The sequence below is a fragment of the Battus philenor genome, unplaced genomic scaffold (assembly GCF_028537555.1).
Source record: "Battus philenor isolate CCGP_79_NKW_IND1 unplaced genomic scaffold, ilBatPhil1.0.hap1 SCAF_18, whole genome shotgun sequence".
Taxonomy (NCBI): Eukaryota; Metazoa; Arthropoda; class Insecta; order Lepidoptera; family Papilionidae; genus Battus; species Battus philenor.
Genome location: NW_027181680.1, coordinates 10,792,732 through 10,820,151, shown reverse-complemented (window position 1 = coordinate 10,820,151; position 27,420 = coordinate 10,792,732). Strand labels below are relative to the sequence as shown.

At 31.3% G+C, this 27,420-nt stretch overlaps 1 protein-coding gene across 1 annotated transcript; it reads left to right on the top strand.

Annotated features, from left to right (window-relative positions):
* The first annotated feature begins 19,591 nt into the window (after window positions 1–19,591).
* Window positions 19,592–23,143, top strand: LOC137920391 (uncharacterized). Its single transcript, XM_068763719.1, has 4 exons — window positions 19,592–20,287; window positions 21,374–21,451; window positions 21,862–22,009; window positions 22,971–23,143. Exons 1-4 carry the CDS (start codon window positions 19,595–19,597, stop codon window positions 23,141–23,143), a joined length of 1,092 nt encoding a protein of 363 aa, XP_068619820.1. The 5' UTR covers window positions 19,592–19,594.
* The last annotated feature ends 4,277 nt before the right edge of the window (window positions 23,144–27,420 follow it).

The following is a 27,420-nucleotide window of genomic DNA, read 5'->3' as shown; positions in this document are numbered from 1 at the left end:
CGCGGCGAAAACTAATTCCTCTGTGTACCATTGAGATTGGAAACGGGGAATAGTTTTAACCCGCGCCCTTCAAATGATGATTTTTGCATACGGCAATTTAAAAACATTATGCTGCGCAGTAAAAAAAGTATATTTAAATAATTGTACATACAAAATTCTACGTTTAAAGCTACATTATAAAAATGATTACAATAAGTTAGCCTGATATTTTTCCATTTTTTAAAATAACTACTAATAATAAATAATTAAAGGACCATATTAAGTAATTTGAAATCTTTAACATTATCAATTATAAGTAATTTTCAAAAAATATATTAAGATCGGTATGTTAGCAGATTTAATAAAAAAAAAACAGTAAAATAATTCCTTTGTTTCAAATTGGCGCATAGATTAGAATCCGGCAGCTATAAGCATGTCTATTATACCAACCTTAAGTTAGATTTTTAATATATCAAACGACAGAGTTCATTTCAAGCAATAAAATAATACATAATGAAAATATGATTTCTCTGAAGGTAAATCCATAACTTATATAGGTGCCACGCAAGAGAAATTGTAATAATTTATTTATTACATTACGCACAAGAAAATACATTGTACTGAAATATGTATTAATTTTGTTAAGAACAATATAATTTTAACTATGCAGAATCGTTCTTTAAAAGAGTAGATATCTCTTTTAACAACAAAAAGTATAACTTTGTTAAATTGTTGCAAAACATTGTTAAATTTTTAAAACAGCATTACTCAAGTTGCATTGACTTGCGAAATATACGAACAAGAAACAAGTTTGCCGTGAGACAAGTAAAAAGCTAATAAACTTAAATGCAGAGCGATGAATTGAATAGAGATGTGAAATTTTGAATTATTTATTTACTAAGTGCTGGTATACTTACTTATTAAATGTAACATTAGTTTTATGAAGTACTTAATTAGAAATATCTGGCTTTCGCGTTGTGTGCAGTTTCCCGAATTTTATTGCATAGTTTTGTTCTTTTAAATATAAAACAGAACTTATTCACCACAGAAAAATAGTAATAAAGAATTAAAAAAATAAAAATTATTTTTCATATGTTATCTATGGAAAATAATGAATGACGAGAGAAGAGATTTTTAATATAATTTTTAAATTTTGTAACGAATGTCTATTTTACAAGATGAAGTAATTTAATAGAGATACAAGAAAAGATTCATCGTGCTCGTAAAATCAACCCAAAGATATCCATGGAGGGATATACCACTTGTTAGGCGGATTAGAGATCGCGATACGTAATATAAGTAATACATATGTTTATTGTATTATAATGTTAAATTTCTTATAATGACATTACTAGAAACAATGTTGTATACCCAAATAACACGCTCTAAATAATAGCAGTATTACTGGATTTTCCACCGCTATTTTTCCTGGTGCTAACGTTTTCCGAAGAGGTATTACTGTAAATAACTAGAAAAAGCTTCCAGGGTTACTCTCAGGAAACCTGGAGTCGGATCTACATACAGTATTGGTCACAAAACATTCACTATCTTAGGCTCTCAGGGCCGTTACGTCGTTTCAGCCCTCCCCAAAGATATCTGTATGTAGGATATACTATAGTCGGCACTCGTAGTAGGAAGGTTAGCAATCGCAGTGTGGTATTATGGTACGCAGAGGATGCTGCTACCCATCCTTTGGAAACTTGTTTATGTGCAGTGGCAATTCTTTATAATGACTCTCAGTCAGCAAATCTCAGTCCTCTGCTGCTGGGCTGTAAAAAGATTAAATCAGCATTATAATCACTCAGCCAAAAATCTGGTCCGTAAAATATCATAAATAATTAAACATATAACACGAAAGTTAAGTTAAAAAGTCTTCAGCACTTGTTAGAGTGCTGCGACACACGAAGAGTAACCAATGGTCAAATATGATTACTGTATAGCTGATACAGAATGAGTTCGTGATCTGAGGTCTGTGTACTGTCAACTGTTTTTTTTTTTTTGCGGAAACAGCAAAAAGGTTTCTTATTTAGGAATTAAAAAAAATACTTTTGCCACGCGTTTATGTTATTAATAATGTATTATTTTTATAGTTAAATAATCGGTACAGTGGTCTCGTTTATATCTGGAAAAAAAGACCTACAAAAAGCTTGCGCTAAGTTGTAACTTATTGCATAACTTCTTCGCCTTGTTGAAATTATAACATGGATTAATTATAAAGTAGCAGTTAGTAGCTTCCGATAAACTTTTGTATTGAAATATTCAAAACAACTTATTAATCGCTCACTGCGAGACATAAACCTCTCCCGTAAATCACCATGATGACTGCCCACACGCAGCGACCTTTTGCGATCTTGTCTACATCAGTCCACATAGTAGGCTGAAAACCGATACTAGATGAATTATTATTTATTTATTTCTATTTATTTATTTATTTTTCCTTTGAAAATCTTTGTAAAAGCGGACTTAATGTGTTCAGGCATTCTTTACTGATCAACCTAAAGCAGTGCAGATATACTTATTGGATTATATACTTAGTGGATACGTATGAAACAAAAAATGTATATGAAAATAATTGACTTTATGAACACATGGTATTTATATAAATACTATACTTATTATAATTACATAAATAGTTACTTATAAACATATATATACATGCGAATGCTATATAGATAATTCGTTATTAAAAAATTATGACGTTTCTTCCGCCAATAGATTCCGAACGTTCTTTTTAAACTTTGCTAATCTCTGATGCCAAGGGAAAGTTTATTCCGACAAGAAGAGAAAAATGAACGGTGTTAGATTCGTTGAAGGAACTAAAAAAAAGAGATTATTTCGTGACCGTAGAATTCTGTCAGGGTTTTAGTCAAGGAATACTTAGTACTCAACATTTTAAGCCTATTAAATTCTTATTTTCGACTACCTTATAAAGTCTAAAAAGAATATGATGATTGCTTTTGTATTCCAAAAAATTACGTCTTTGTAATTTCTACTCTATTTAAAAAAAATCTAAGGCAAATACTGCTTTAAACGCATATATCCTAGTACGAACTTATACGAATGTTTATGATCTAACGAAGAAAAGTAGATGAGCATTATTCTCTGGATCATTGACGTTGAAATCCTAAAAACGCTGCGTTTTAGAAATTCGAACGTGAACACGAGAATTTTTAAATAACGAATATACCGACTCGCTTCTTAAGTAAATGAAATCTTGTCTAATACATTTAGATGTCTTTATTAACTTGCTTGCGGCAGTGTTGCGAGCAATCAACCGTTTTACTGTCCTTTGTCTTCTTAAATCGGTGCGCGGAGACCAAAAACGCCATGTTCTCGTTAATGTTGTTTCACTCGATACTAATGACAAAAATATACGCTTTATACATTAAGTGGTCTAATGTCAAAATCTCAAGATCTAGCTAGGCCTTGTTCTTCGAATAAAATACTGAGTTATAGTATGTTTTGTTATCCACAGATCAGTCATTTAAGATTCAGGATTCGCGTATGTTTACGAAATAAATCAAATGTGAGCTCTCGTGATATCGACCTTGAAGTAATGCGTGCGAAGGATAATTCTAATAACGTTACTACCGTCGACATACAAGTCTTTCCAGCAGTGATATCGTGTGGACATAATCCATCACGCATGTCACTTAAGTTGCTGGGCCATTATTATTACTGGTATATTGGAAATTATGTGCTGAAAAGGAATGTTGCATATATCGTGGACTCAGTAATAATGTTCCATTTTTCAGGACGCCCATATCAAATAACGCTTTCCAGTAATTATTATCTTTCATATTTAAAAATGCTCGATGTGAAAGAAAGATAACGCTGTAGAGAGAATTGTTGTCCAGGGCTCTACCCTAATTGAATTTCTCTAGATTCTGAGGTCAATTTTTAAAATTTTCATCATCATTTCAGTCATAGGACGTCCACTGCTGAATACAGGTCTTCCTCATAAATTTCCTGAAAATAAAAAAAGAATAGAACTGGATGGAACAGGTCTGCATGCAGTCTTATAAAGATCTTAACAAAACTGTCTATACACCATCAATTTTAGATGAGACCAATTTAAGACTTCAAATTATCTATGATGTAAACTTAATGTATGGGATATCACATATCATATTAATCTTTAGAAAATTTATTAAATATTAGGCAAACGTAGGTTAAATCTCGCTACTTTACCGGGAGTAAGCGAAGGTGGCCGATGTCCGTATCAGATTTTTGCGATGCTCGTAAAACCGTTGTGTCGGTACAAACAGTCGTACGGGCGTAATGGCGCGGAACCGTAAACTGTGGCTCTCTCCCAACGAGACGCCGCGCTAAACGAGAATTGACCTCGCCTGCTAGGCTAATCTCATCTTAACCGGACATAGTGAAACTGATAGACAGTTGTTTAGAATTTAAATATACATTGCTTGATTTCTTACCCTAAACAAGTAAAAATGTATCAAAAATAGACTGTCTACATCAAATCAAAAACCCACATTTTCAGAAGTTATTATAAATCATCTAGGATAGAAAATAAATGAGCAATCGATTATTGAATGCTGACCGCTTTGAAAGTGTCGTATTGGAAAACTATAGAGTGACTTATAGCGGACGTAATACGGCTTAATATATTTATATTGATATCTACATAACTAATCGTCTTTATTAAGTGAGGACTATGTTGAATAATTTTTATCGTATAGTATTTTTGTATATTGTATTTTATTACGCTTATAATGTTTCCATCGCTGGTGTACAAGCGTTTTCAATGCAAGCCATAATCCACTTTACAATCTCGAGCTTAGGGAGGAATACTATATAGCACATATTTTTGAGCATCGAAGCTTTGTAAATGTTGCCATCATCATCATCATTTCAGTCTTAAGACTCTAGTAAAGCCTCTCCGATAGGTTGCCTGTTAAACCGATGGGTATCGGTACATGTCAAGCGTTTCCAAAGATCATAACATGGTCGTCTCTTCACCTTGAAGGTGCACGTCCGATACTGCAGTTGGCTCTACCGGTCATACTAACTTTTCTCTTTTCCGGGTAGTCAAGTAAGAAAAGAGATCTTGTAAAGGAGGCGGGTGTCTATGACGTCATCAGACAAAGCTCAGCCGAACGCGATAACGCAAGACATCTGCAATTAGCAGCGACACAGTCCTTGACAAATGCACGCGGGCGGCGCAAAATAATTGTACTTTAATCCGGTGCTCGTAAATCAAGAGGCGAGCTACTTAGCGCGCGATTAGCATCGAACAAGAGGGTGTAAATCATTGCGGCACTCCGGCCCTCCCACTCTGAGGCCCTGCATTGTTTGCTGTGAGTCGATGTTAATGTATGAATTATGTTGATACGATGGGAAGGTGCCTCGGGCGAAGTAACCTCGATAATATCAACCTCCTGTTGTTTCAAGAGCGGTCCTCCAAAAAAAGCAAGAATTTTGTAATAAATTTCCATTGAGTCCAACAACATTCGTATATTACTATTACACACATATATGTATATATATATACAAATTACGTATCACATACATACGTAGTGGTAAGTTACAATTGGTTTATTTATAGTGTTTACGTGAAAACGAACTACTGTGCATATAACCACAGTACTTTTAATACCTTTTAGATTGAATTATTCTTTACGTATTTAAATTCAAATTCGGACGCCATCAGATACTCACTGCCATGGTGTTTAAGTTGAAGTTATAATTTTTAAATTATAAATAGAACACGGTTTTAAGTAGTGTCTCTCTTTCTGTAATAAACACATAAATAACACCTGATATTCATTTTCCTGGCTATCGAGAAAGAAAAAATACGTGTATTGTCTCTTATCGCAAAAGGAGTATATAAGTTATCGCCATAATTGGTCCGCCGTAACTTGATAACGACTTTACCGATCATATTTATCATTTTGTTTTCAAAATTGCATAAAAACTACAAAAATATTCGGATAATATAATACCTATTGAAACTTTGAGCATTTGATAATTTGTTGTAATGTTGTAGCTTCTATACTAGAGCTAACTAGCTACATACAATCGCCCAATTGTTAAGACGTGGGCCCCGACAGACGGCGTGTTTTGGGCGAAGAGAGAACTGTCGACATATTAACATACGACTCTTCTTTAGGAACGCTACCGCAACAGGCCATTGAGTTAAACGTCGCAACAATTAATGTAGAAACTATTTATACTATTATTAGTGCGTATGATAAGCCATGGAATTTTGTCAATAAAAGCATTTCAGTTAAGATAAAGAACTTATTTTTAACACTTGAAATTTTCAGTCGCCAGAGATCTTTTATACAGTAAATAATTTTTAATTTAGCTCTTACTTTACTTTTATAAGAGAAGGGAATGTCTAGAAGCTTTCCGAACGCTATCCATATGAGTTGGATATTATGTTAGTCGAAAATAAAATATAATGTTGAATATAATGTTATATCGAATTTTCCGGCATAAAGCTTAAAGAAATAATACCGCGGCTATTTCTCTGACATATGTAACCACTATATATGTCATAGCACTGTCTCTAGTAGATTATTAAAAACAATGATAATCAAACATTTTCAACGTGAGAAACAGTAGAACTTTAATAACTTTTAAATAAATTCACAGCTAGAACAATATAAACAATAGAGAACAAGCTAAAAGAGTGATGGCGCCTCAACTAGGGGTTAATGACCCGTGACAGGAAATGGGGCGTAATAGTTGATGCTGCCCCGGCATCTCGCACGCGGCCAATGAGATATTAAGCTGTCCAGGGACACATCTTTACTGATAGTAAACATTGTTCAATCAATACATTTAGTCTATCGTCTAAATTATATTTTGACTTTCGTCGCTGCGTTATTATATACTTTAAATGTAACAAAAATATATTAACATTAATCTTTTTTGGTTCGTAAAACAATTTTACAAGTATATTTGTAAATAATATAAAGATTTTTCCGTGTGAAGATAGAGACTTTGAAATTAGACCCTTTTTCGTAGCCTGGAATTTAAAAAACCAGGATAAAATTCAATATCATTCAACGACTTTGGTCGACCAACAGTCTTTGAAATTATAACAACACGAAGTCTGAATTAGAAGTGTGTATGTTTATTCAAGCCTATCCATGTTTATACCGATTTAAAACTGAAAACAATGTTCAACAAATAAAAATCGACAGCTAATCACAAGTCGGGAAGGATCGTAGAGCGCTCTCTTAAGCTCAATGTGTATAAAGAATTATATTTCTGTTGAATTTCCCTTTTCGATGACTTATGGTAGCTTCTACAAAGTCATTATGACCCAGCCATCATACCCGTTGGAAGCGGGCAACAGTGTTTGTACATATTATATGTCCATTTTGAAAATTGCTGATTTTTTGCTTGTACTTAGCATCAGTGAGTAGATATTTCTATGTCGTTCTTGGTTATATTTATTTGGTGTGTAGTTAGATTAACTTTGGTTAGACATAAGGTATTTCTGGAATTAATGGTATAAAGTCGTTGATAAACTACAAAAGGAAACACTTTCCGTCGCCTTGTATAGAGATTCAATGGAAAAGGTATCATCACGGTGTAATTTAAAAAGGGCGTCAGCACACATCCGACTAAGATGGATGCGCGGGCGGAAGAGGAAATGGTGGCCGATCGGACGGCGATCTGCCCTCAAAGGATTCATTTTTCACATCCAATAAATGGTCTCAGACTAAATGATGGGTTTGTAATACGATCAATTTTAATCCTTCGTTTATTCTTGAAAAACTAAATATTAGATCCTGATCATTTACTAACTTTATTTACTTTATTGGAGATAAATAGTTACAAAAGACAGTAAGATAATACAAACTTAGAAACTTAGAAATATGAAATTAGTTACAACTGTTACCTTTAACTATCTCACTAAGAACATTTAATGATCTAAAGTCAAAAACAATAACAAAACTAAGAAAAACATTACTAAACAGGGATCAAAGATCCAGCGCATTCTGCAGAACAAACCGTAATAATTACAAGTCACAGCAAGCCGTCACTTTCCAATGAGGTTTAAATTGTATTGTGTGTATTTAATAATTTCAAATAAGATTGTCTTTTAAAAGATACAAGAGAGCACGAGAATATATCAATATCACTAATATATGAATTGTGGAGGTAACACATTCTGTATAAGGGTGCACGTTTACCGATATTTGTCTTAGCCGTTGATAAAAAGAAGAGAGATCTAGAACGCGTTCTTGCTGCAGGAATTCGAAAGTTTACCTCGGACAACAGTTCCGAACAGTTAACATGGCCAGTACAAATATTTTTAAGTGTAATGGCATCCATTAGAGAACGTCGATCCTTCAATGATAACATTCGATATCTGTTTAAAATTTTTTTATTAGAATCCCGGGGGCAATGCATTTGGTAGTCCAGCACGTCTTGATCGAATAATAAAACATTCTGATGACTGAATTCATCGGTTTTGATTTTGAGTTTGTGACTCTCCCATATAAGAGCACGTTTGAAGAGATTTAACGTTACTTAAAGTTGGGCGACATTATTTCAAGCCAGTTTTTATTAATTAACATCAAACAAGGGGTAAGGAAGTAAGGGGTAAGTTTGTTATCAGGAAATTAGTTAAACTATTTTGTTATATTACAACTACTACCTAATGAGGTGTATGTTGGATATTATAGTTCTTAGTTATTTTTCGTTAAGATATTATAGCGAAAAAAGGAAGCGTAAATACGGGATGAACTAGATTTTGAAACCTTTGTTGTATAATTATTACAACGAGCGGACTATATCTTATTTATCAGCCCAATGGTACTCTTAAATAAATCTTTTTGTTGTAGAATATTTATAAAAATAAATATGTATTTCCTGTGGTCTTGCTGTAATTTAAGAACAAATTTACCGATTTTTTACATTTGCAGAAAGTTTTAGAACAAAAGATTAGAATTTAACGGTAAAACAAAATAAAAACAGAAATTTTTTATTTAATACTAGCTGTACCCGTGACTTTTTTCGCGTAAAATTTAATAAAAAAAATATTTAGTAGATTTGATAATTTTTTCGTTAAAGAATTTTTAAAAAACATAGGTAGCCAGAAAAATATATCTAGTCCTTTTAGTTCTTAGTTTTCGTTTATTTTTTTTTAAATAAAAGTAGCCTAAATTATTCCTTATTATATCAGCTACCTGCCAGTATAAACTCCGTCAATATCGGTTCAGTTATCTCAGATATTAGGCGGAACAAACTGACAGATAGACAGACAATAATTAAAAAATGCAGTTTTGATATATATAGCCTATATGTATTCATATGTATGTAGTATAAAATGGTTATTTTAATATTACAAACAGACACTCGCTCGACATTTGCATTCTCTTAATATCTGCATTCATTAGTGCTTATCAACTTACTTAATTAGTAAATAATATAATCACTCTATTTTATTATTTTTTTATATTGTAATGCATGATTTCAATAATTTGTGTCAGTACAAATTTTCAAAGTTTTTACCTTTATGCGTATGAAAGAAAAATCTTTATTATAAAAGAAAACCTTAGAAGATTTCCATTAGTCAAATTGGGCGTATATATCCGTCACGAAAATTCCTTATTGACGGGGATTCCCAATTACTTTACCTCGCGTTGCCATGGCAGCACAATTAGGGACGCGAGGACGGACAAAAGATGGATGTCCATATAATGATTACTATTATCCTCTATAGACCACTTGGCCATTGTATCCAATGAAATCCGCGCTCAATAATACTCGACTCGAGTGTCCATTGTAAAGTTACACACACGTAATGACGATCTGGCGAACTGGAGTTGATACGCAGTAACACTTTGAACTTTTGATTTAGTTATTTACTTTTAATATGAAATAAATATTGATTCTTCAGTAACAACTTCGGTACGACGCCCGTCGGCCACAATACCATATACACAGCCGAGCGTCGACTATATTCGACGACCGTTATATGGAAGCGCACGGCTGAGCGTCGACTTTAGTCGTCAATTAAGAAATTTTAATCTATTTATGCAATTACACTTTATTATAATAACATTAGGTGAATGTATTGCGTATCTGAATCAGCTTGTAATATAAAACACTCTCATCCCAAGTGTGTTAAACAGCAAGACGAGCTCAATGTCGGCAGGTAAAAGCGGGCTATGGGCGTTCACCTGCGGCCGTCGACTAAACTCTACGCTCGTACCGAAGTGATTAATAACCTAACAAAATTACTGTATTTACATATAAAAGGTAACCGAAAAGGTTAAGTAAGGTCCTCAACTCAGTCGTTATGGGATTGGTGCAGTCCAAGTGGTCCCTAGAAGAAAAGCGTGTTTATGCATGATTAAAATGCATCTGAATCTGCTGTTTTGTAACGCTATTTATAGCACTCTACAGTGCATTGGAGATAGAATCAGACGAAGAATATGACGATACTGATCTAAGTACGCAGTGGTCGGAGTTGTCAAGAGGCGAGTCAACCGACACTATCAGTCCGGATCAAAAGTCAGCAGGAGGTCCAAGCAGTTGGCTATATGCTGGGTTAGACTTAATGTTATCTCTAACTTGAACGATTCTCTCTCAGTGTGGTCAGTTTTCTGGTATAACAAAAGAAATTTATAGGGGAAGTATATCTTTAATAGTGAACGTCAAACCAATGGCAAGATAATAACGATTCATTGATATAGAAGCGCAATATATGTCAAATTAAAAAAACTTTGACAACAAAATTGTCATAATTAAGTTTTAATTATAGCGAAACTGAAGGACCAGTCTCATACTCATATTGTATTTTAAGCTCATGTTTTTACGAATATAATAATTTTAAATAACTAAAAACGTTTTTCTTCCAAAACTCTTCCACTAGGACATTTTAAAAGTGATAGCCAAGATAGATTTAAAAATTTCCTCATAATCTTATAAAATCAAACGAACGAGCAAAAGTTTAGTGCTGTTGGGCTTCTTCGAATCGGAATACTAAACGCAATTCAAGTGACAGTCCAAACCATGATAACAGGCCAATTATTCCTTGTCATCCTAATGTGCGATCTCTTTATAAAGAATAAGCTGTCTGTACGGCCATTGCTAGATTTATTTCACCGTTTTAGACGGTTAAGTATGTACCAATTAATGTTTACTACCAGGGGATTTATCACCTCTTCAATGTATTTATTTGGAGCAGCGATTATTCATAATATTTATTGTATAGGTTTAATTAGGACGGTAGGATGATGACCTAAATGATATAACAGAGAACGCCAGAAAACCATCTATTTTTTATTTAGAAAAACATTTATTAGCACAAAACTTTTTTTAACAAAATTCTTCTAGGTTCATTGAGGATATGGACACTGTAATCAACGAGAATCTACGAATACAAACAATTTTTTTTTTATTTAAGCAGACTTGTATTATTTAATAGAATTAATAAATATGTCAAAACCCCAAGGAATTGAATATAAATTGGATATAATTAGCATTTTATTTCTTTACTACCTTACTCGCCAATTGTTTTGTCATATAATTTTTGTAGTGGATATATGTAGTTGTTAAATAAAAAAATCACTAGCTGATTGTATGCGGGATCTATATAATTATTTAAGTTCAAACCCAAATTAACTGAATGTGAAAGGTAGAGGTATCTTCAGCTGATAATTAACAAAATTAAATATATATATATATATATATACATATATATATATGTATGTATATATATATATATATATATATATATATATATATATATATATATTTGTAAGTAAGCATGTGTGTGTGGATTAAACATAAAATATATTTTTAAATCTTTATTTCTTACTTATCACTTATAACTATATAAACGTACCTTATTTTTCACTTTTGTTCTCTTGACGTTCAACCGTCAAGTCGATGGAATGTGACAAGAAATATAGAGTGAAAAAATCGTTACGTTGCTAAGAATAAAATAGAGACTTGTGTGCGAGACCACCACCTTTATTTTTTGACAATTCCACACATATACATAGGAACATAGATTTAAAAAGTAATATAAATCCACCTATAAATCTATTGATAACTTTTAATCCTATTTTCTATGACTATTCACTGACATCGTTTTTGTTTCTTTTCATTCAAATAGACGCAATAATAATACATAGAATATAGAAATATTTTAAACCGGTAACGAGTTCTTGTGCAGCGGTCCGTGAAAGGAACGAAATTGCAGTAATAATAGGAGGATTTGCGCATACGCTTGCACTCAACGAATTTAATAGTAAAAAGTCCGCGAGTGGTCAACGGACAAAGAAGTAGTCGGTACAATTTTCTACTTCATAGAAGTGCCGGTGTAAGCCGCTATTGATGTATGCGTTTATGGATGCGGCATTTTTAATTTTTTTTTTCTCAAAATATATTTTAAAAATTATAACTTAAATACGAGAAATACATTAGTAACTAGTATTAAGACTGGATTATAGAGAATAGAAAAGATAAATATTGAAGAATTAAAAACTCTATATATTGGGTGCATTAACCTACGAATACACCAAGAAGAACAGATGTAGTCTCGATCAAAATATTTCGATTTCATTAATAAAATAATTAAGGCCCATTATGTTTTGATAGATACAAACATGTTATTATATTCAAGATATCTATGTAATTTTTTAAGCTAGTTAATTTTTACAGACACTTTATATTCCTAATAAACCTTTATTAGAGCTCCATTGTTATTTTCCGATCAAAGGATTCTGATTGGGAATAAACTTTCTCTCAAAATAAGATAGTCAGCAAACCATTATTTGTTCAAAGAGAAGCTTCTAGACCTATAAATAAATGAAGTAATGAATATTACACAGTACATGTATATACGTCTGCGTAATTTAAGTTAATGTTGTATTCTCCTATTGCAGTATAATATGTATCATCTGCAAACAGGCAGTATATATTTATTTCATCAATAAATATTGTATATCATATTTACACACCTGACTACTAGTACTATCCATGCGCAACCTTGCATTGTCTAGCAAGGCAATAAGTCAGCCATTATACAAGTTATAAAAAGGGTAACTAAATAAATTACCACATCCATATTTAGACGATCCACAACAATTCACAACGTTAGCTCTACGACCATCGAGCGTGAAGCGCCCAACGACCGCCGCAAACTGAAAAGTTCCAGCGCACAAAGCGCTCGATTATAAACAAAAAACGAAAAGAAAACCTTTAATTCCCTTGCGGTTGAGTTGTGTAATCCCTTTGATGTTCGGTTTGTCTTTATCGTTTCGCTGAGTTAAGAGTTTCTGCGCAATAGATGTAGAAACTTTGTCCAGATTTATCGCTAATACACTGTTTTTATAAATACTAAATTTTTACACTATAGCGTCATTGTTTCAGCCTACAAATTCCCAAAGCCTCTTCCAAATGTATCTATAGGTTGATATATATCGTAATTATCACACTAAGCGGGCGGGTTGTCGATCGCAGTATGGTATTATATTATACTAGCTGATCCCGCAAACGTTGTTTTGCAAAATAATTAAAGTTTTTAATTAACAAATTAAAGATAAGGATTGATCGTGGAGGGGTGTAAATTTAGGGTTGTATGTATTTTTGTATGCTGTATCATAATAAAATAAAAACCAAAAAATTTTGCATAAAATATAAAATAAAAAATTTAGGTGTGGACCACCCTCATCACTTAGGGGTATGGAAAATAGATAGTAGCCGATCCTCAGACCTACTGAATACGGGTATAAAATTTGGTAAAAATCGGTCAAGCCGTTTCAGAGGAGTTCAAGTTCGAACACCGTGACACGAGAATTTTATATATTAGATTACGCTCAGGACGCTGTTGTCTATGCTCTGGAAGTTTATTCGTAAGCCGACTACCCTATATAATTAATTAACAAAGTGTAAGTTACATAAGATTGTAACCAGGGAATCAAACCCACAACCTACGACTGCAAGTCTTAATTCTCAACCTGTGTGCTACGACCACTCATGTTTTATTCACATTAAGTTATTATCAATAATTGTATAGATTGTCTATAAAGCTATCTATGTATATACGTACTTTGGTATTTATATTGTAATAACATTGTCCATATCGGCAATTTGGAGGTGGTCTATGGTTTGCGGTGGGTGTCTATCAGACACGAAGATCATGGTCGTCCAAAGAAGACGCTGGATGTAGGCCACTTCCAACTAATTCTATTGGAAATCTCTGAAGGAGATTTAAGTCCAGTAGTAGATGCCTTACAGCTGAGCTGATGATGAATGTAGTTAAAGAGTTTTAAAACATAACAAATATTTATTTTTAGTAAAGTAATTTTATTTATAAGCAACAACTGTCTGACATAGTGCATTTATTAAAAAAATATCCAGAGTGACAGCTGAAAAGATATTATTATCTATGAGGCACGAAATATAAGATTTGTATTTTTTCTGAGACATATGCATTTACTATATGTTAGGGATCGCGCACAATTTGTGTTAAAAAAACAACTGGTGTTATATGTCATAATACACTGTCGTCGTTGTGTTTAATAAATCGACTATATCTAGATTAAATGCCAATGCATTTTTCATATTAATGTATAAACGGAGTGTCTTTTGTATATGTCTTTGTGTATAATTAAGATATAAATTACTTTGTCTACAATAAAATTCATTATACTTATATAAAAATATAAGCAACGTTTAATTTGTTAACAAAGAATTAAAAAATTATTGTTTAAATAAAAACGAAACGAAAACGCTTTTTTTAATTTTACACAGACTATCGAAAACACAAATTTATGTTTGATAACGATACTATAGGACATTTTGTTTCTGTAATTTATTTTGTAGATATTAATGGATATTACTGATTATTTTATTCCACTGATAATTGATCTATCTTTCTCTCTATCTCTCTCTGTCTCTCTTGGTGTTAAAACCGTGTACATTTGATGCCATTAAAATTCACAAACTCTGCTGTTTCGTAAGCAAATGTGCCCGTAATCTTATTAAAGAGCACCTTAGAGCACCTACCAATAAGGGAGTAAAACGACATACATTTATTTATCAAACTGGTCAGCAAGAATATATCACGAACATCTATATTTTACTCGCCCATAATAGAAAGCTATAACAGCCGTGAGAAAATATAAACGTATATTAATTTTAACTAAATTTAAAAAAATATTTCAAACAATGATTGAAACTAAATGACACGTAAAGGTTAAACTAATTTAAAACCAGGCCTTGTTCATTTTGCAAACACGACATCGTTTTTTTTTAAAATTATGTTGTATTCGTAGAAAAAAAAAAACAACATTATTATTTACGGCGTCGATGCTTCGGGCGCTCGCTCCATTGAACAACGCAACCTGTAATTTTTCCATCTTATACAGGATGTTAATAAATGGATGTTTGTTTTATTTATTCTTCAGAAATTATTAATAATTGTAACTATAATCTATAACAACTTAAATTTAATTTTGAATTAAATTTTTAATACAGTGTAGATATATAATTTAACTTTATACACTGTTCTTTTCAATCTATTTCTTTTGTTTTATTAAATATTTTCACTGTATAAAGCCTTAGGCCGTAGTCTACGTTAAAAATATTTAAAGACAACATTAATACATAATATAAATTTGCAGGCAGTAGATGAAGGCTTTTAATAGGCGGCTTTCAAACTGTACTAGCTATGGGCTTTCCATGGATGAAAGTACGATGATAATGATTACACAGATACGTATATTCTGAATCTAATCTATATATTTATTGGTTATGACTATAGGTTGCTAACAAACATATATTTTTTTTCATTTCTATGACCTGGCATGTGTTTTAATTCTTAATTTCTTTAATTACCAATTGGTCCACCCAAATTAATTTATCTGTTATGATTAAAACAAATAAAACATAAAATATTTATATGGGAGACCGCGTCGAAAAAACGCCTAATTGTCAAACGTTATTATTAAATATAAATTAAACACTTCATTTTTCTTCATTCAGGTAAAAAGTCATTGTTAAAGGTGGACAAATGTTGGTAAGTCTCGCATAAATAGCGATGTACTGGCGGTATAGACGAAGAAAGAATAGTTGCTTAAACCGCGGGGGCGTTTGAATCTCCCAAACCATTACTGATATTCTCTGTTGGTAGAATATAAGAAGAAACTTGCATTAATATTTAAAATTATATTAGTTATTTCGGAAAAACTGACACTACGTAGTCTGTATTTTTATAATATTTCTTTAGGGAAGTATGAAAAAAGTTAATTATATAACATGTCATACTATAGAAAACATAAATTGGTAAATGATTGTAAATCGAGGTAAACAAACATCCTATATGTTAGACAAATTGAAAGCAATGATGTCGAAAGCGTAAGTTCTCAATCATTCAAGTTAACGACAATTCGGACGAGGGGCTGAAAAACGCAGAGCTACGAATTGAGCACCTTTAAACTGAACGAATAAATATTGTACCAAAGTATAATGTAAAACCATTTTTTTTTCTTTACTACAAAGATCGACGTCTGTTTCATTTTTTATTATATATATTGTATTAATATTTTTAATAATTGTATTATATTAATTTATATATATTGTAATAACTTTTTAATGTACATTATATATATTATTTATTTTATTATTATAGCGAATGATATAATTCCAATATTTTTCATAAATTATTTAGAAATATTTACATAGTAAAAAAACATAGACTACATGTACTGCATACAAATGCAGGTAATTTAATGACAACTTACAATTTAAATACTAATTTTAGGCAGAAAGAAAATATATTAAAATTACTCAGGACTAGGAAAAGCGTGTTTAATAAATAAATATTAAATAAATAAAGTTGGAAAATAATAAAATCTTTATAGGCATTGACCTCTATCTCGCCTGATATTAAACGATGATGTGGTCTACGATGGTACTTACTTGCCTAGAAGAAACCTATTCACTTTTGTCTTGAAGACTACTAAGTTATAATTAGCAAAAGACAATGACGCCGGTAGGTTGTTGCACTCCTTTGCTTTCTGCATTATAAAAGTATTGTTACATACTAAGGGTTCTGATTCGAAATGAAACCTCACTGGTTCACAAGGAGTCCTTTATTCCAAATCAGATGGTCACCCTACTTTAACATAAAGTATACTGTCGCTTAGACCAATTTACGCCTCCAAATTGCTCAAAAAATCTCTGTCAAAACAACTTGCCAAATAGTCACTCTGTATCACTGATCGTCTGATATCAGAACGTTATTTTAATAAAAAACCGTGTCAATTATTTCTTAATTTATCCATTTGTGACACATTGTTAGCTGCTCCTGTGGCTCTTATTGAAAATTGACGGAAGAGTGCTATGTCTAGTAGAACAAGTCTTACAACTTTAATTGATTTTGATGTACGTATTGAAGCCGTCTCCATAATTTTTCAATAATATTAGTTTAGATAAATTAGTATATATTCAGAAATTCAGTCGTAAAGTGTAAGAAAATTTTAACTATACCGCATCCAAAATGTCTTTGTACATCATTGACTTTGGGACTTCGTGTGTAATTCACGAAGTAATAACAATATAATAGTGTAAAAGCTCGTGAATTGTCCTCGGAGCCGACTAATGGTGAGTCTTAAACAATTTAGCTCGCCCTATTTCATTGATAGCGTTTCCTTGTCGATTGTTACCGGGGCCTCGTTAAAGAAAATTTTTGTATGGAAATGTTAAAAGTCATCCGCTCTTGTAAGGAGCGCTCATTTTCATTCGGGAAATCAGACAGTACAAAAACCTATTATAGTGTGCTATTATAATGAAACTTATAACACGTATATCCTTATTTTTGATGATGCGATATGGAAGGGATATTCCACCGGTTATTAATTTAAAAAAATATACAAGTTATTCCAAATATCCCTTTAATATACTAAAATATAAAACACATTTCAATATACAAGGAAAGATATAAATCAACTTTTTGTTCGACAATACTGGATTGATTTAGCTCGCGTCAAACGAGCTGTCGCCGGTGAAACATAGCCTTTGTCAATAGTAACTTGCAATAATAAATTGAAAGGCTTTGTGAGCGCGGTGGTCACTCTGTGCCGCTTTATCCTGAAATTTCAATGGGTCGCCTTGTTTGCGGTGTACAGTCCCGATAAGGCCGGTAAGTTCACACCTACATTAAATTAAAGTTTACTACTTTTTTATTCAATTAAAAAGGCCATCTTGCATTAGTCGGGAAAAAGAAGAAAAAGGATTTTAAATTATTAATTTAGCTTAATTATATTTAATGATAAATTTAATATAATAAAGATTCAGTTTTTAGTATTGAAGTTATTAATTTAATTATGAAAATGTAAGTAGTTATAAAATCGACACTATTTTTAAATCGTATTGTCTGAAATTAAACCATATTTACTTTAAAATTGCACCTTATTCTTTTTAGTTCCTTTTCTAATACATGAACAATATATATTTTTTTCATTGTGAATATAAACAAATTATTAATTAAAATTGTAAATATGTTTATTAATACTTAGGTTTCACAATATTATGTATTTATGTACTTTAAACAAATGATGGACATTTAGAATCGAACAGAATAATCTCCATTGCAAGGTAGAACAATGAATTAACATAAATAAAAGAATAAATTAATACTTAGGTTTCATAATATTATGTATTTATGTACTTTAAACAAATTATGGACATTTAGAAACGAACAGAATAATCTCCATTGCAAGGTAGAACAATGAATTAACATAAATAAAAGAATAAATTAATACTTAGGTTTCACAATATTATGTATTTATGTACTTTAAACAAATGATGGACATTTAGAATCGAACAGAATAATCTCCATTGCAAGGTAGAACAATGAATTAACATAAATAAAAGAATAAATATATTTGGTACGTAATGGAACTCTCGTTCTTTTACCAAACAACCTTTAAATAGATAAAACTATAAGATAAGAGAATGATACGTCGAGAAAAGTCCTCATTGATACCTTTCCTTACCCATAAATAGCAACTGAAGCAGCTGGAGAGTCAAATATTTGATGTCAATCAAAACCAAAAAAGACGTTTTAACATTTAACAAATGAGAATTATAGCAGTAGGGGTAGAGTTTCACAATGGAAATATGATCACATTATTATTAGACTTGCAATTTACAATTTATAAAATTATTACAAAAATAATTGTTGTTTATTAGAAATAAACTCACAAATAAAGTAATTGCTCTAAATTATGTGGAATTAAGACAACTTCGTTTTATTAGTACGAAATCTCTCTGGGCATCTAGTATTACAAATTTATATATATATCTATTTATGTATGTTTATAACCATAATATATAACAAAAACAGAATTTAAATTTGGAATATAGAGCGCATGTTTAAACATCAAATAATATAACATTTCTTAATATTAATAGGTTTTATTTAATCGTATCTAATTCGGTGACAATAACGCGAGTTCTTCCTATACGATTTGGCGCCTTGGTGTGAATTGTTATTGACAGTCAACCCACAAACTGTTTTGACGTTACTTTGTGAGTTACAAATATTCAATTAAACGTAGTGGTTGTTGTTTAAAACAATTATAAACTCAACACAATTTTTTAAGTATTTAATATGGATAATTTAAAATACGATCGTGGTAATATTCTTCACGTATACAAGCCTGTACTTGTCCTTTTATACGTATGTGGATTTGATTTAAGAATTTTTAAACTGAAGCCTGTTTTCAATGCACTTGCGAAATTTTATTGCGTCTGTTTGCTTGGAAGCATTTTATATTCGTGTATCGTTTGTTTTATTCTCGATATGACTTACCATGTGTGGTCTCTTCTCGAATACGGTATTTCTATCGTCGTCCTTATGATATACGATAGTAAATTAACCTTATTCTGTTGCAAGTTAAATGAAGTCGATAACTATCTTCGAGTGAACAGAAAACATTATGTCAATTATAAGAACAAAACAATTTTCTACACGATTATCCTTTGGATTGTTAGGATAATCTACTGTGGATTCTACTTCTCTGTCTTTCCGTGTGATAGTAAGATTTATTTTTACATTGTCATTCAGTTCTCTTTATTAGCACTGGATATGAACAGAGTTTTTAGATTTCTCTTACTTGACGCTGTAAGATGTAGATTGACGCTGTTACGGCTTAGGTTAGAAGAAGACCCGAATTATAACTTCTATTTGTATATAAAGAATAGAAGAAGTTACAAAGAGAACAAGATGAGATTTTGTTTGTTTTTGTACCGAACTATTGCCGATATGGTGGATTTGATTACACCGGAGCTGTTTAATGGAGCGGTAGGTAACAGATTTAATTTAGGAATACTGAACAAGAATGTCAATTAAATAATAAACGAAGTAATAACGACTATCTTGTCGGCAAGTTCAGCGTTGGATTTCCACGTACAAGGTTGGTGGACGACCTTATTAAGATTGTAGGAAGACGTTAGGTGCAGGTCGCTTCCTACCGGTCTTTTTGAACATCTATGTAGAGGTCTATGCCCAGCAGTGAACGTCCCACTGCTGAAATAATGTTAATTATGATAATCTATTTCTATGTTACAATAGTTCGAGATTTTATAGGCAATTTTTATTCAATCCAAGTCAATTTATTCTCAACTAATTTACTAATCCGTTAATTCTACCTTCTGATCACTACATAAGCAAAATTGGTTCAAGTATAATTTTTTTTCCAAAACGATAGTTTTCATATTTTTTAATTAATAAAAAATATAGTTTTTTGTAAGCTTAAATAGAAAATGTTTAGAAACGATGTATATTCGTCTACTTAATGATCCTGCTAAACTGATATTTCGATATTATTCGATGAATTGCTATTTTTAACTTTATTAAAAAATATGTATTCTGTAGTTTGACAATGTGAACGAAATTAAAATTATTTAAGTCCAATAATTTTAATTTTTTACTATTTAACGTATATTTCGCTAACTTAAAAAATAATTAACTTATTTATTATGTAATTTTATTTAATAAACTTGCTTATTAATAGTATTTTTAGGTGAATATACTATTCAACTATTTTTCCTGTGACAAAACGGATAGTCATTCAAAAGAATTTAGAAGTCCGAAAAGACTTCCTATGCTATATATGTGGTTAAATAACATCGTAAATTTGTGTTATTTTAATTTCAATAAAAGAACAGTTGAACACATAACTTTCACAATGAAAGTACTATACTATATTTCGATCTGTACTGATTTTATTAAATTAAATTAAATTTATTTTATTTTATCGAAATTAAAATATGCTATTATTACTTTGATTAATAGTTTTGTTATTTCTAGCTAATAAAACAGATATTAGTTATAAATAACAAAATATTTAAAACACACAGTAACAATACACAGTAATTTAATTTCCAGATATTCGTCAGCGTTGTATGCAGCTTACCAAAACTAATCATAAACGTCTACCATATGCTATTGGTTTTTGAAGGTCACGTGAGTTATTCTCTGACAGCATTAATGTCAAATACCCTAAGCGATAAGTTCATAAAATAGCTTTAGTAACCAGCTTTTTGTGCTTTTTGTTTAAAAAAATAATATTCTAAGTTTTGTTTTAATACTTCGCCGACAACCTTTTTTATTTCATTATTTAAACACTTGTTATACAATGTATAACGGTGAACGTAATGTTGAAGGCATTTTCTAGAGGTTAATCATTTGGGTAAGGCGGCAAAATCTGTTATAGTATTTCAAATCGGCATTTTAAGTAGGAACTTACACTTCGCTCATAGAAAAATATTGAATGAGGATATTTAGCTCGTGTATTCTACAACCAAATCTAATCCTATTGCACAGTGTTCTCGATATTGTGAGAAAATTAATTGAAAAATTGTTTTTGTTGTAAGGAATCCACGGAAACAGCGGGCTTCATCGTGGTACACATTTGTCAGCTTTGTTTCTTTTTGTTCTCGCCATGCATCGTCATGGAGTTATATGGAATGGAGGTAGACAAAATTAAAATGTTCCTTATGCATCGTGCTATTGACGAAAAAGGTAAATAGATTATAAAATAGGTAAAAATATGATTACATTTAAATACATTTTGAACTCGTCAAGAAATATGTAAATATTTATGTATATATATTAGGTGTATGTATGATATACGAAAAAATGTACACCTCCTTTTCAGCAAAAAGCTTTAAATATAAAGTTTTTATATCTATTTCCAATCATTCTGTATAAAGTGGTCACTCTGAAATATGTTACATTATTAATTGTTTATATTGTAATGCGACGGACCAACTTCTGACAGCACAAACTTCGCAGTGATACAATAAACATTTTGAACTGTAATAATCCGATTTTAAAATCACTTTTTCTTAATATGTTATCATTATGTATTACTTCTGAAACTCTGGAAGTAGTGTGTATAAATTGAAAGCAAATAAGCTATACATAATCCATTAAAGCGTTTATATTTATATATGTGTAAATCTGATTGTTAGTTGAATAAATACATTTAAAAAACTTTTAAGTTAAACGGTTTTTTGATACCCATATTGGGGTGGTCGTGGAAAAATATGTACCTAGTCCGCCATATTGGAACGGCGTCCATGTTGAATTTTAAATTTTGACATAATCATCGTGTTTTACTAGTGTAGCCCTTTCATTTGATACCCATATTGAGGGGGTTAAGGAAAAATATGTAATCCGCCATTTACTATCGGCGGCCATCTTGGATTTATAATATTATTGATTTTATTATATTGCATTGTCATCTAAATTAAATATGTGTACCAAATTTCAGATTAATCTGACAACGGGAAGGTGCTTAAATTTCAATTTGTAATTTTGACCCAAATAAATTCCGTACGGATCGAACTAAATAAAACCGTTTAAAAATAATTTTTGATTCATTTGTCCGCTGTTATCTTTAATGATAAATAACTATAACTAATAATTCTTTCGTATAAATGTACCAAAGATCTTATTAATGGTATCTAATAAATTTCAGATATAAAAATAAAAGAAGACGTGGACACGTTCCTTCGGTACACATCATTACGAACGTTCCGATACAAAATGTGGCGATGTATTCCTGTTAATATATATCTGCCCGTAGAAATAGCCAGTCTCTGCACTACCTATGTTATAGTTTTGATTAACTTCACGCATCTTTACGGGTAGTGGTACAACACGTAAATATTTTGTACTGCATCTTTTTATTGTACTACAATATACACCGTTTGCAATGTGCACGTATCGACTTTCTTGTTGTAAAATGTTTTCTCTTCACAATTTTGAACATGTACACGAGCGATGGAAACGATGCGACTTACAATATAGAAAACCCAATATTCTTCTCCAGTGTCATCACCATCATCATTATTTCAGCCGCCCACTGCTGGATATTTTTATGGCACCTGTTACTGTGGCTCTCGATTTTAGGGACAGGAAACTTACAATTTTTAATTAATTATTTCACAACTTTCTTTTTATTTCTGTACTCCTCTTTCAGTCTTTTTAAGATCATTCATTTCGTCTTCTAACGTACTAGACATGATCTTACATACTCATTCTTCTCTTGTTCCCACCTTTCATCATTCACCTCGCTTCGCAAATATTACAGATGTTGAGTTTCTTACCTTTTTATCACAATTTGTTTTGTGTATATTTTTAATATTTTTTACTGACATATTTATTACTATCTTATATTTGAGTCAGGGATATATTTTACGATGATTTTTCCACAAACTTTTTTATTTTCATCCTCTCTGTCTCATACTTCACAATTTTTCTCTCTCTTCCCTCTTTCACCTGTCATGTTTTCTAATATTCACATAGCATTCATTTAAATTACATTCACGCATAGCCTCCCATCCTTCGCCACATTTCTTGAAATTTTAATTATTTACTTTTAAATTCGGCAGTTTTTATTTGCTTGAATTTTTCAAACTTTAAAATAACTTTTAAGTAAAACAATTGCGTTATTTTATACAATACTATTACAAACTTCTCATTTTCTGTAAAATAATTTCTTCCCAATATTATAAATAATTTAATATATTACAGTGTTTTCTCCTTACAGGGTTTTATTACGCTTAAAACTTATTATCGTGTCACCAATGGATATTGACCTCTCCCATAGATTTATAATAGGATAAGTTGCAAGCTGCCTGCATTCAGCGTCTCTCGGCATATTAACCAAGTCATTTGTCCATCTTTTGGTTGGACGTATTTTGGGAGGCTTGCCGGTCTCCACTCTAGAATCTTAAGGCTTTTTTGCACGTCATATGGCTTGCAGAGTATGTAATTAAGTAAAATATGAAGTTAGAAATACACCACAGGTCACGATGGCTTGAATCGATGGATGGACAGTCGTATTCGTAACTTAATATTATTAAAAGAGACAAAGATGGATAAACATACTTAATAAACAAATAATAAACTATAAGCTTTTATTCTTTGATCACTGTTTGATAACACGTTACTGTTAGAAAAACTACATTCAATCTATTTAAACTAAGCTAATATAAGTGAGCTTTGTAAATGTATTAAAATCAATAATTGTTTTGGAATTATATATATAAATGATAATAAGTAAATAAATATTTCAGAGAAATAGTGAAGATATATTTTAAATGAAGTATGCTCTATTTTTTAATTTTTTATTATTGACCTTTTTTATGTTTACAAGTTACGTATTATTTATTATACAAAATAACTCATAGATTATATAAATAAAAATTCATTGTCACGCACACTTGTTTTATTGGCTATTGCTATATAAAGTTTGTAAACAGACACACTAAGAATAAAGTTATTTTAAATTATACAAATGTCAAACCTTTATTTAAACTCTAAAGTTAGTCAAATATCAAATTCTCTAATACCTCTTTCAAGAAAAGCTACACACTTGATTTTTTCTATTCTTCAGCTAATACATAACCGTTCAATTGTGGAATGCGTTACCGCAAGATGTAAGACGTGCTAAATCACTACTAATTTTGAAAATGAAAATTAAGAAATATTTATTAAACTATTGTTTATTTAACTTTTAAAACAATTTTTTTTTCTTGTTCTGTTTCTTTTTTTCTTTCTGAGGCACGTGCGATCCATGTTTGTTGTTTTTATTTATAGCAGTATATTATACTGTACTTATTATAAGTATCTACGAATAAATGTATGCTATACATATTATATAGTATTTATATGTACATATGTATGTTTTGTCTATATGTACACGTATACTACCAGTTATTTATCCATCCAATGTTTCCATAATACGGTTGTCTGGAAGAAATTGCCTCGTGTGATAAGACCGCCCATTGTACATTTTTTTTCACTATTATGCTTTTATGTATATATTTTCTAGTGTGTACAATGAATAGTATTAAATAAATTAATTATCAATGCCTTTATATATCCTTTCTAAAATAGATAAAGCTGGCTTGAAATGAGAATGAAAGAGTTATTGTGTTTGAACAAATAAAATAGTCTATACTTGTATGGTCGATTGAAAATATTAAAATAGAATTTCTAAAGAACTTTTCGAATTGGATCGTATTACAATTGGATATCTATCTAATATTTTTCAAACGCATAAACAACTCGTAAGTCGCGCGGCCGAAAACGCTTTAGTTTACGATGACAATAATTCCAGCGCTTCACAGAGGGCGCTTTTATCGCTGAGCGCCATATTTTACGAGCGTTCTGTCATTGTCGACGAGTTCGCCCGCATTTGGATATTGCTTTAAGCATCCATTTTATGATGAAACTTGGATTATCGTAATTATGTTTTTGCATTATTAAATCTAAACTTATTTGAGACATTAAGACTTTAGCAACCACCATGTTTGTACGTATAACTTAAAAAAAGTTTTTGTTCTGATTATGAATGAATTGAGGTGTAATAGAATTTATTATCATTGTCATTTGAGCCGAAGGACGTCCGCAGCTGGATATAGACCTTCCTAATATATTTTTAAGATAGAAAAGCGACATATATTCAGCATATTCCAAAGAACTTAACGAGGTACTCTGTCCACTTACAAAGTAGATATTGCGCTTGTAAGTCCGTGATTTTCAAACTTCCGAGCGGCCATCTGTTCTACGCGCTAAGTGGCTTGCCAGTTACCTTATAGTGCACGCTTTTAGTTTCTGGGTCAATTTATTAGCATAGATAACTACAACCGTTCGCAATGAAAATGCAGTGAATTATCATTATCCACTGCCTTAGCCAATAATATTATTAGATTAACTTACGTTAGGACCGCTGGCATATATGCCATTCTTTCGAATATCAAAAAACTCCGAATTGATAGACACTTGAATCAGATTGAGTTGTGGCATCTGAAAACTTAATTATATGAGGGTTCCACACAGGCGTTGGTCTGAAACTTCGACGGTTTTTCTTTGTAGCCTTTTGTAATTTCATAAATCTATTACAAACTTAGCTGTACCCGTGACTTCGAGTGTAATTGAACAAAAAATATTTAGTTTTAATTTTTATTAAAGTTGTTTTCCAAAATAAAAGTAGCCTAAGTTACTCCTTAGTACATCAGCTACCTGCCAGTATAAATCCCGTCGAAATCGGTCCAGCCATTTCAGAGCTATAGCCGGAACAAACAGACGCACATACAGAGATTAAAAAATTAAAAAGAGAAATTTAAAACTTGGTATATTTACTATATACATTCGTATGCGTATGGTTAAAAAGCAATTATTTTAATATTACAAACAAACACTCCTATTTTATGTATTTATATAGATAAATTAGGTAACAGACATATTACAGGGGCTGAATTTTAATACCGTACACATATGCCTATAAAAGAGTTCATAATGTTCCTTATCTAACTGATAGTTAAAATAACAGTGAGGAATTGATAATATATTTGATCGGCAGATGATTCAATACATTTTTAACGTCTCACCATTAGTCGTAATTAAAATAAATAAATTTATTTCAATCAATACCCATCACATTAAAATAATCTCTCATATAGACAGTATTCCATTGCGCAAAACATTCGGCAATAAAGATTAACGGTTCAAACTATAAAACAGATTTTATTATAGCCGTAACACTATTACTGTCACCTGACTCCGAGCATTATTTGCGTGCCCTTAAAACTTGAATTGTTAAACGCATTTACTACTGTACCGGTCGGGTAGTTTACTACCGCTCTGTTAAGCTAAATGGCTCAGTGTGTGACAGCCTATCTTTACTCTCGGTGAGTTATTAACTTAACAGGATTACTATAATAATTAAGACAATAAATAATACAATATGACTATTTGTTTCATTTTACATCAGTCGGTCGCATAGTGAGTATTTTCTTTTGTAACTGGAACTAATGAAAAAAAAACATTTATGGAACTTCACAATTTTTATTTTTATTTATAGTACATTCACTGCTGGACGTAAATATTGCCCAAAGTTTTCCAATGGCTCCGATTCG

Bases quoted from the DNA above. Each gene is read 5' to 3' on its own strand.
- LOC137920391 (XM_068763719.1), top strand. From the start codon at position 19,595: ATGGATAATTTAAAATACGATCGTGGTAATATTCTTCACGTATACAAG. The intron at 21,452-21,861 runs GTGAGTTATTCT...TTTTGTTGTAAG, and splicing joins TATTGGTTTTTGAAGGTCAC to GAATCCACGGAAACAGCGGG. The intron at 22,010-22,970 runs GTAAATAGATTA...AATAAATTTCAG, and splicing joins TCGTGCTATTGACGAAAAAG to ATATAAAAATAAAAGAAGAC.